We start from the raw sequence: 12,555 nt of genomic DNA, 5'->3' as shown, positions 1-12,555 counted from the left end.
TACACAGCATGACCCACACACACCACAACACAGACACACAGCATGACCCACACACACCACAACACAGATACACAGCATGACCCACACACACCACAACACAGATACACAGCATGACCCACACACACCACAACACAGACACACAGCATGACCCACACACACCACAACACACAGACACACAGCATGACCCACACACACCACAACACACAGACACACAGCATGACCCACACACACCACAACACACAGATACACAGCATGACCCACACACAACACAACACACAGACACACAGCATGACCCAAACACACCACAACACACAGACACACAGCATGACCCAAACACACCACAACACACAGACACACAGCATGACCCACACACACCACAACACACAGATACACAGCATGACCCACACACAACACAACACACAGACACACAGCATGACCCAAACACACCACAACACACAGACACACAGCATGACCCAAACACACCACAACACACAGACACACAGCATGACCCACACACACCACAACACACAGACACACAGCATGACCCACACACACCACAACACAGATACACGGCATGACCCAAACACACCACAACACAGACACACAGCATGACCCACACACACCACCACACAGACACACAGCATGACCCAAACACACCACAACACAGACACACAGCATGACCCACACACACCACCACACAGACACACAGCATGACCCAAACACACCACAACACAGACACACAGCATGACCCACACACACCACAACACAGATACACAGCATGACCCACACACACCACAACACAGACACACAGCTTGACCCAAACACAACACAGACACACAGCATGACCCAAAGACACCACAACACACAGACACACAGCATGACCCACACACACCACAACACAGACACACAGCATGACCCACACACACCACAACACAGACACACAGCATGACCCACACACACCACAACACACAGACACACAGCATCTTCCAAACACACCACAACACAGACACACAGCATGACCCACACACACCACAACACAACACAGACACACAGCATGACCCACACACACCACAACACAGACACACAGCATGACCCACACACACCACCACACAGACACACAGCATGACCCACACACACCACAACACAGACACACAGCATGACCCACACACACCACAACACACAGACACACAGCATCACCCACACACACCACAACACAGACACACAACATGACCCACACACACCACAACACAGACACACAGCATGACCCACACACACCACAACACAGACACACAGCATGACCCACACACACCACAACACACAGACACACAGCATCTTCCAAACACACCACAACACAGACACACAGCATGACCCACACACACCACAACACAGACACACAGCATGACCCACACACACCACAACACAGACACACAGCATGACCCACACACACCACCACACAGACACACAGCATGACCCACACACACCACAACACAGACACACAGCATGACCCACACACACCGCAACACAGACACACAGCATGACCCACACACACCACAACACAGACACACAGCATGACCCACACACACCACAACACAGACACACAGCATGACCCAAACACACCACAACACAGACACACAGCATGACCCACACACACCACAACACAGATACACAGCATGACCCACACACACCACAACACAGACACACAGCATGACCCACACACACCACAACACAGACACACAGCATGACCCACACACACCACAACACAGATACACAGCATGACCCACACACACCACAACACAGATACACAGCATGACCCACACACACCACAACACAGACACACAGCATGACCCAAACACACCAAAACACAGACACACAGCATGACCCACACACACCACAACACACAGACACACAGCATGACCCAAAGACACCACAACACACAGACACACAGCATCACCCACACACACCACAACACAGACACACAACATGACCCACACACACCACAACACACAGACACACAGCATGACCCAAACACACCAAAATACACAGCATGACCCAAACACACCAAAACACACAGAATGACCCAAACACACCAAAACACACAGAATGACCCAAACACACCAAAACACACAGCATGACCCAAACACACCAAAACACACACTATGACCCACACACACCAAAATACACAGCATGACCCAAACACACCAAAACACACAGAATGACCCAAACACACCAAAACACACAGAATGACCCAAACACACCAAAACACACAGCATGACCCAAACACACCAAAACACACAGAATGACCCAAACACACCAAAACACACAGCATGACCCAAACACACCAACACACACAGCATGACCCAAACACACCAAAACACACAGCATGACCCAAACACACCAAAACACACAGAATGACCCAAACACACCAAAACACACAGAATGACCCAAACACACCAAAACACACAGCATGACCCAAACACACCAAAACACACAGAATGACCCAAACACACCAAAACACACAGCATGACCCAAACACACCAAAACACACACTATGACCCAAACACACCAAAACACACAGCATGACCCAAACACACCAAAACACACAGCATGACCCAAACACACCAAAACACACAGCATGACCCAAACACACCAAAACACACACTATGACCCAAACACACCAAAACACACAGCATGACCCAAACACACCAAAACACACAGCATGACCCAAACACACCAAAACACACACTATGACCCAAACACACCAAAACACACAGCATGACCCAAACACACCAAAACACACAGCATGACCCAAACACACCAAAACACACAGCATGACCCAAACACACCAAAACACACAGCATGACCCAAACACACCAAAACACACACTATGACCCAAACACACCAAAACACACACTATGACCCAAACACACCAAAACACACAGCATGACCCACACACACCAAAACACACAGAATGACCCAAACACACCAAAACACACAGAATGACCCACACACACCAAAACACACAGAATGACCCAAACACACGAAAACACACAGAATGACCCACACACACCAAAACACACAGAATGACCCAAACACACCAAAACACACAGCATGACCCAAACACACCAAAACACACAGCATGACCCAAACACATCAAAACACACAGCATGACCCAAACACACCAAAACACACAGAATGACCCACACACACCAAAACACACAGAATGACCCAAACACACCAAAACACACAGCATGACCCAAACACACCAAAACACACAGCATGACCCAAACACACCACAACACAGACACACATGTTGGTTTACTGAGAAAGGTTTTTCAGTCCCTCGGTCTTCCAGTATTATCTAGTAAATGAGTTAACGTTACACAAGAGGTCAGTTGACGGTAAGAAGATGAGGAAATGAGATACTATGGAGAGCGGTGGCTCGGACAGTGAAGACATTTCTGTTGGTTTTCTTGGAGATGGAAGCCTCACAGGACTCCTTTATGTCCTTTCATTTTCACGTTAAGCTTGGGTTCATGTTTTCATGTTCTGAGACAAACTCTACAGTGTCATTAAAATCTTTGTCCTCAAACAGATCGATGGAGTGGAAGAACGTGCAGGGAGATTGTCCACATGCCAACGCAGAGGACGGCGAGTTCTGGTGAGGACATGAACACACATATGTTCATATTTATGTACAGTGGAGGAAATAAGTATTTGATTCCTTGGAGATTTTGTAAGTTTGCTCACTTACAAAGAAATGAACAGTCTATAATTGTAATAGTAGGTTTATTTTAACAGTGAGAGTAAGAATATCAAAAAGAAAATCCAGAAATTGACATTATAAAAGAGGTAAACATTTATTTGCATTTAACTTTGGGAAATAAGTATTTGATCCCTTTGCAAAATATGTCTTGTAGTTGGTCTCCAGGTCTGTGCACATCTCAGGAAGGGTTGTGGTCCACTCCTCTCTGAAGATCCTCTCCAAATCGTTATAGTTCTGAGGCTGAAGCTCGGCCGTCTGGAGACGGGCTCGGCCCCTCCTTCCCCTGAATGTGCTTCTTCTTTAGCCTCTCCTGTGTTGCCTTGGCCGTATGTGCAGGGTCATTGTCCTGCTGGAAGACCCCTCCATGACCCATTACAGTGTCCTGGCTGAGTGAAGGAGGCTATCAGCCAAGATGTTACGGTACATGTCCCCGTCCATCCTCTCCTCGATGCAGTGATACCTCCTGTCCCCTGAGCAGAGACACAGCCCCAAAGCAGAATGTCTCCACCTCCATGCCTGACAGGATTTGATCCATTATGGTGTCGTGTGTTACCAATAGCTTTCTTGGTGACTGTGGTCCCAGCTGCCTTGAGATCATTAACAAGTTCCTCCGTGTAGTTCCTGGCTGATCCCTCACCTTTCTCCTGATCATCCATACCCCACAGGGCGAGATCTTGTGTGGAGCCCCAGCCCGAGGGCGATTGATGGTCATTTTGTCTTTCTTCCATTTCTGAATAATGGCACCAACAGTTGTTTCCGTCTCACCAAGCTGCTCTCTGATGGTCTTGTAGCCAATCCCAGCCTTGTGCGGGTCTACAGTCTCCTCCCTGAGGTCCTTAGACAGATCTTTAGTCTTGCCCATGGTGGAGGGGTTGGAATCTGATTGATTGATTCTTTGGACAGGTGTCTTTTATGCAGGTAAGTTGATATTAGTACTTTTTTAAAGGAAGAGGACTTATTTAACCGGTCTGTGGGAGCCATCATTCTTGTTGGTTGCAAGGGGATCAAATACTTATTTCCCACAGTTAGATGCAAATCAATGTTTTACTTTTATACAATGTACATTTCTGGATTTTGTTTTTGATATTCTGTCTCTCACTAGTCAAATAAACCCACTATTACAATTATAGACTGTTAATTTATTTGGGTACCACTTTACAATAAGACTTATAAAGATTCATAAAGGGTTTATAATTAGGTTAATAATTAGGTTGTAAACACTTTATTAATCATTAAGAACCATTTATAAACCAGTTCTAACATAATTTTCATACATCAACACAGGCTCACTATTTGGCAAGATGACTAAGCCTTATGTTGGCTACATAACCACCTGCTGTGGTTTATGGTGTAGTGGTTGCCCCTCATGTTACTCAGCACTCTCCTGTATGCCCTCCACTCATCACTCATGATGCTGTTTCCTGACTTAACATGCCGTCTAATCAGGGGGACAAGGTGGCATCTTGATCGTTTCAACACTATTCTCCGCCCTTTGTCTTTAACCCCCATCATTCCGAAGACCCATTTCTTCCTTCTCCAGGTATGTCCAAAGCGTCCACGAGCATACTAACAAAAAAATAAATCACAACATCATATTAGTTTATAACAAAATGTACACAAATTCCAGGAGAAATTGTTGCACATCATGTTTCAAAATGCCATACTTGTTTATTAGGTGCAGTGTATAACATCATTTAAGGATAATTATATAGTAATGGTCAATATTGATGATTTTTTTTAATTCTCTTGTACAAGAAAGCCCAGTCTATAACTGCTGAACATAGGAACTGGGTACAGTACCTTCTCCCAGACACAAATACTCAAATAAAATAGTTTTATTTGATCAGCATTGGTATTACCAATGCTTACTATTTATTTGATACCAATTTGGTAATACAATTAATAAAAAGAACAAGGTTTGGGTTCGTTCTTCAGATATGACTGTCGTGTAAGCTCAATAATGAATTTCAGCTCAACCAACCATATTGTAATATCTAAGTAATCATCTTGAAATATGACATTAATAATTGTAATATACACACATCTTATTGTGAGGTTGATTTCACATACACTACGCCGCTCTTCAACACTACTTTGAAGTTAGCTTGTCTATAATCGAGCATAGCAAATTTAAATTAACCTTAGCGATGCATAAAGTTACCTTCCTAATAAACTATCTCTAAGTTACAAAGATGACCTTATTTTACCAACCTCAAACAGAAGCCGTTTGTTCTACAGTATTATCCCACTTAACGCTTAACACTTCTCTATTATGTTTTAGCTTGGAGGCTACGATTAGCATCGTTAGCACAGATGTATCTACAACTCGCTTACATGTTAACCCAATCCTTAACATTCATTAATGTTAGCTGATTAAAAACATAAGCACATAAATAAAGTACTCACATTTCACTTACTGTAAAACCGCATGCTTGCACCATCTGTTTTAACCGCAGAGCGAGTCACAATAGTCTGATATAAGCATGAAGAATAGTCCACAAGGCACCATCACAACAAAGACGGCTGAGTTCAAGTTATGTTCCCTGGATGAGTTGAGCAGGCAGAGCCCCTGTAGCATCACAGAGCTGCTAGCAGAGAGACAGGAAGCTAACAACAGCAGTCACTGCCATGTATTGTAGTAACTCATTACATTACCTGTCTGACCTTCTCCGCCACCACACCCCATCCCGGAAGCTACGATCGTCTGGACAGGATCTCCTCTCTACCCCCCGCACCAGGTTGCGGACTTTTGGTGACAGAGCTTTCAGTGTAGCATCCCCCCACCCTCTGGAACTCTCTCCCCCCCCGAAATCCGCAGCGCCCCAACCTTGGACACTTTCAAAAAAGCTCTCAAAACGCACCTTTTCACCAAGGCTTCCCCCACTATATAGTTAGTTTGATAGGTTTATTTTTCCGCTACTTGCTTGCCCCCCCTCCCCCTAACCTGTCTGCCTCTTCTCCCCTACTCCCCCCCCTACCCAACTTGTAAAGCGACCTTGGGTTTCGTGAAAGGCGCTATATAAATATTATGTATTATTATTATTATTATTATTATTATTATTATTATTATTATTAATAAATGAGAATGTGTTTTACACTTTACAATAAGAGTCCCTTTTGGTAGTTATAAATGCTAGTAACTCATAAATAAATGGTCATAAAGAGATGCCAAGAAACATCAAGATGGAAGGGGGGAGAATCCAATGAATGAAAAAGACGAAGTAAGCTAGATAGCCAATATAAGGCTTAGTCATCTTGCCAAATAGTGAGCCTGTGTTGATGTATGGCAACTATGTTAGAACTGGTTTATAGATGGTTCTTAATGATTGATAAAGTGTTTACAACCTAATTAATGAACTAATTATAGACCCTTTATGAGTCCTTTATAAGGGTAGTCTTATGTAAAGTGGTACCGGTATATTTATACATAGCTCTTCCCTGTCCTCTCTCTGCAGGATGTCCTACACCGACTTCCTGCGTCACTACTCTCGGGTGGAGGTTTGCACTCTGACCCCCGACACCATCGACGACGACTCCGTCAAACACTGGAGCGTCACCAAGTTAGACGGCAGCTGGAGGAAAGGGTCCACCGCCGGAGGCTGCAGGAACCACCCCTGTGAGTACAGAACCCTAACCCTCTGTGACCCCCCAGACCGTCTGTGACCCCTGTGAGTACAGAACCCTAATCCTATTTAGAGGCAATGGACGTCCACTCTCGGGAGACGTCCGATAGTGGTGCGGTTACCCAATTTTTTTTGAGAACCAGAGAAAAGGGGTGAAAATTAGAAAATGTATCCCAAAATAGTGCCTCACAACGCGGGTAGAGTCCCCTGTCAACTCCCCTCGCATTCCTCCAGAGTCACATTTGGAGTGAGAACCAGGAGAAAGGGGAAAATGAACAAAAATTATCCGAAAATAGTGCATCATAGATGTTGCAGAGCGGAAGAGTCAGGCTGTGGAGCTTGACTCTGGCCAATCACCACATGTGGTGATTATGTCACCACCTGTGGTGATTATGTCACCACATGTGTTGATGCATCTTATGATGGCCAATTGGCCAATTTGGCTGCTCCAAGATCCCCAAAAGACAGACTAAACACCTCCAGCATGTGTCCCTAACGTGGGCACTCAGGTTATTTCACACCTCAAGGAGAGAGAACGGGAAAAGCCACTCTCTTTGGCGGCTCACAGACCCCCAAAGGACGGACTAAACACCTCCAGATTGTCTCCCTCACATGGGCACTCAGGTTATTTCACACCTCCAGGAGAGGGACCAGTAATTGCACCTCTCTGTGGCCCCTCACAGAGCCCCAAACAACGGACTAATGCCCTCAAGGACATCTCCCTCACATGCACACTTCCATAACCTTGCACACCGTGAGTCCCCGGGCCCCCGGACTTAAGCACTCCCCCACGGACTAAACCCAGATGATCACACCCTCCAGAACCTCATGCCCCTGGTAACCCTAAAGGGGGTGGATTTTGCGGTGCTTTACCGTCCACCCATCGGCATCCATATTCGGCCTTCTTCACGGCACCACCACCCCCCCTCCTGTGGAGGATATTCTCATGCTCTTGGTAACCCTTTAAATAGTCTGATACTACCAGGGCTCATCACCGCATTTTACAAGCCAGAAATAATGTTTAAATGATCGGGAAAAGTGTTTTTAAACGTCTGGAAGAGAGTTTTAGCCTATCATTTTGTACGATGAAAAATGACAGGCTAAAACCCAGGAATAAGTGTTTGAAAGGCGGGGAAAAGTTGTTTAAAATATTCTGATACCTCCAGGGCGCATCACCGCATTTTACAAGCCAGGGAAGGTGTCCGAATCCTGGGTAAACCTTGTTTAAATAGTCTGATACCTGGCACTGTATCTGCCCCTGGGAACCTTCAAGGTTATATTAATGTTTTATTATTTATTTAATTATCACACGATTTTTACAAAAACAGTATACACAGTATACATAATAAATATAATAAACATAATAAAAATATGATTAGCGGGGGCCCGGGGGCCATATTAGCCGTCTAACTTGTACGGTGCACCGGGGAAAAAAGGTTGAGTCCACGGCCCCTACCCCCTCATCAGGAGTGTCAACCGGCCCTGAAGAAGAGGTATCGCTGCTCTCCGCCCCTGAGCCCTCTTCGGAGGTATCTGACGGCGGTAGACCTCCTTCTGATGATGATGCTGCTGCAGCTGCTGCCGCCGCCCTGAACATGGAGCGGATCTTCAATGCCTCCTTTATTCCAGGCGTATTCACGTAGAACCGGTCTGCAGTGCTTACGTCGTGACACATAAACCTAGGAGAATCGACCTGCTTTCTGGATCTTGGTGATGCTTGATATTGTCAGCCAGGGAAGTGCGCAAGATGGTGAAGGTGACGGCTGTTTCTAGCCCAGCATCAGCCCAAGCCCTTTTCAAGTGACCCGCATGGCTATGGTAACTTATTTTGTTTTTTTTCATTATCTGAGCCAGTGGTAACATGTAGATGTTAAAGAGAAGAGGCCCCAAGATGGAGCCTTGAGGAACCCCACATGTCATATTTCTCAACTCAGATGTGTATTTACCTGTAGTTTCTGTCCTTTAAGTAGGATTCAAACCAATTTAGAACTGTTTCCGAAAGTCCCACCCAGTTTTCTAGTCGGTCTAGTAATATGTTGTGGTTAACAGTGTCAAACGCAGTGCTGAGATCTAATAATACTAACATTGAAGTTCTGCCACTGTCTGTGTTTAAGTGGATGTCATTGAATACCTTTACAAGAGCAGTCTCAGTGCGGTGGTTTGGACGAAAGCCTGACTGGAACACATCAAAACGGTTATTTAAATGCAAGAAGTTACTCAACAGTTGAAAAACGACTTTTTCAATGATTTTACCCAGAAATGGCAGGTTTGATATGGGCCTGTAATTGTTCATTACTGAAGCGTCTAGACTATTATTTTTTAAGAGCGGTTTAATGACTGCAGTTTTCAGGGCCTGTGGAGAAACACCTGAGTGAAGAGACTTGTTTACTATATGATGTAGATCTGAGGCCATGCAACGAAGAACATCTTTGAAAAATCCTGTTGGAATAATATGAAGGCAGCAGGAGGAGGATTTCAGAAGTTGAATAATGTCCTCTAGGTTTTTATCATTAATCTGATGGAACTGTGTCATGGTGCTGGATAGAAATTCAGAGGCTACTGACACTGGGGGGTTAGTTAGTCTGTCGATGGTAGCAAACAAGGCACGTACGTTGTTTTTGTTTTTGGTAATGATGTCAGAGAAGAAAGACTGTATTGCGTTTTTCAATTCCAAATGATAAAAGCCAAGTCGCTCTTTATAGATTTCAAAGTGAACCTGGAGATTTGTTTTTCGCCACCTGCGTTCAGCTTTTCAACACTCTTTTTTCTGTTTTCACGTTCATGGCCTTTCTCCATGGAGATATTTTCTTGCCAGACACTTCCTTTACCTTAGTTGGAGCAATGGCATCTTTAAGATTTTACATTTTTGAATTGAAATGATCTACTAGCTCATTTACTGAGATGTTAGCAAGGGCTAGTGTGGAAGAAAGATTCTGAGTAAACATTTCCCTAGTATTTTCAGCTAAATATCGCTTTGTGGTTACCTCTTTTGGAACATTTGTGTGAACAGAAATAGAGCTCTCAAAGACAACACAGTAATGGTCAGAGAGTGCAGCATCAGTCACCACAACCTTAGAGATATTCAGACCCTTTGAGATCATTAAGTCCAGAGTGTGCCCCTTATTGTGCGTCGGCTCCGTCACATGCTGAGTAAGTCCATAGTTATCAAGAACACAAAACAGTTATTTAGCCCCTCTGTCCTAGGGGTTGTCAACATGGATGTTAAAATCACCAATAATGACTAGACGGTCAAAGTCAATACACACTACAGACAGCAGCTCAGTAAAGTCATCAAAAAAGCTTGCACAGTATTTGGGTGGTCTGTAGATATTTAGGAACAGAGCTTGAGAGGAGCATTTCAGCTGAAGGGCCACATATTCAAAAGAAGCAAAGTTCCCATAAGATGTCTTCCTGCATTGAAGGGAATCATCGAACAAAATAGCAACTCCACCTCCTTTCTTATGCATTCTTTCCTGACTCATAACACTGAAGTTGTTTGGTGGGCGTCGTTGAGGAGCGGGGGTAAAGGACATGCTGCCAACCCTGCGTATTGCCTTAGTTTGGTCTTTGAACTCCAGGAAGGAATTGGTGCCCTTCACTGTAACCCCTGTGAGTACAGGACTCACCCTTCTTCACTGTAACCCCTGTGAGTACAGCACTAACCCCTCACTGTAACAGGACGTGGTCCTTCTCACTGTAAACGTTGGGTTTGACACCTCTCGATCAGATGTGGGTATTTCTGTGGAAGTAGGAGGTTTAAAGAGTTCTCACTTTGGTTTCTCCTATGCAGACTCGTTCTGGATGAATCCTCAGATAGTGATCAAGCTGGAGGAGGAGGACGACGACCCGGATGATGGAGAAGTGGGCTGCAGTTTTGTCGTCGGTCTGATCCAGAAGAACCGCAGGAAGCTCCGGAAACAAGGAGAGGACATGCACACCGTCGGGTTTGCCATCTATGATGTGAGAACTGATCACTTCATGATCAGATCAAGAAATAAGCATAAAGGATTCAGAGATTTATCCCCAGATCCCGGTCCTAACGTACCCTTGCCTTGTTTTCTGTTTTGCTCCAGCTTCCCAAACAGGTGAGCTCTGGACCCAAACATCTCATCTGGTTTAATGTGAAAGAAAGAATCTCACGGTCGGGAGCCGCATTCTGGATCATCTGCAGTTTTATTGGGACCGCCTGAGAATACGAAGTTACAATAGTCCAGACTAGAAGTGACTACCACCACAAAGTGTTGAGATGTTTTTAGTGTTACGTAGAAAAGACAGTCCTTGACAGTCCAGATTACTGACTGCTGTGCTGCAGGCAGGATTAATGCCATAAAGAGTAAATACATCTGTAGATAAATTGTTCCAGCAGGTTTTATGTGGGTAACATTTAAGAGGTGTTCTGTTAGAAAATAACAGATTAGAGCTGTGTGAGACATCTTTAAAACCTGATGAAGGACTAGAGAGATGATGATCAGGAAGTGTCAGTTAGGACCTGATATATGAAATTAGAGGTGATGAAAGGTTTTAAAGACGATGCTCATTGGCTGTTCTACCTGCCCCCCCCCCCCCCAGTTCTACGGACAGAGGGAGGTCCACCTGGACAAGAACTTCTTCCTGACCCACGCCCAGACCGCCAAGTCCGAGACTTTCACCAACCAGCGGGAGGTTAGCACCCGCTTCAAGCTGCCGCCAGGGGAGTACCTGATCGTCCCGTCCACCTTCGAACCGCACCTCAACGGAGACTTCTGCGTCCGGGTGTTTTCCGAGAAGCAGGCTGAGACCCTGTAAGACCCCAGACGCCCCATGGTGTCTGTTAGAGACCCACATCCATGTCCGTTAGAGACCCCCATGGTGTCTGTTAGAGACCCCCATTTTGTCCGTTAGAGCAGGGGTTCCCAAAGTGGGGGTCGCGACCCCCCGGGTCGCGAGACCCCGAGTGAGGGTCGCGAGATGATTACAAAATAAAAATGGAAAATCAAAAAAAAAAAAAAAAATCAAAAAAATAGATTAATTTTTTTTATAATTTTTTTTTAAAGATTATTATCAATAATAACGTTTGCATAGACATTTTTTTCTTTGACAATCCACTAGCGCAGTGTTTCTCAAACTTTTTCATAGCAGTGCGGAAAACTGAAATTAATTCACTAGTTTATTCACTAATTCATTTCCCCC

The 12,555-nt window shown here is 44.9% G+C and overlaps 1 protein-coding gene across 1 annotated transcript in view; it reads left to right on the top strand.

Moving 5' to 3' along the window:
• Positions 1–12,555, top strand: part of LOC307027736 (calpain-2 catalytic subunit-like) — a 34,848-nt gene that overhangs the window by 8,845 nt on the left and 13,448 nt on the right. Inside the window, exons 8-11 of the mRNA XM_079696040.1 lie at positions 3,593–3,658; positions 7,219–7,379; positions 11,177–11,346; positions 11,905–12,167. Of these exons, the coding sequence (XP_079552166.1) occupies positions 3,593–3,658; positions 7,219–7,379; positions 11,177–11,346; positions 11,905–12,167 (660 nt within the window). The remainder of the gene's footprint in view (positions 1–3,592; positions 3,659–7,218; positions 7,380–11,176; positions 11,347–11,904; positions 12,168–12,555) is intronic.

Source organism: Notothenia rossii, assembly GCF_949606895.1.
Source record: "Notothenia rossii genome assembly, contig: scaffold_77, whole genome shotgun sequence".
Taxonomy (NCBI): Eukaryota; Metazoa; Chordata; class Actinopteri; order Perciformes; family Nototheniidae; genus Notothenia; species Notothenia rossii.
This window is presented reverse-complemented; position numbering and strand designations above follow the sequence as displayed.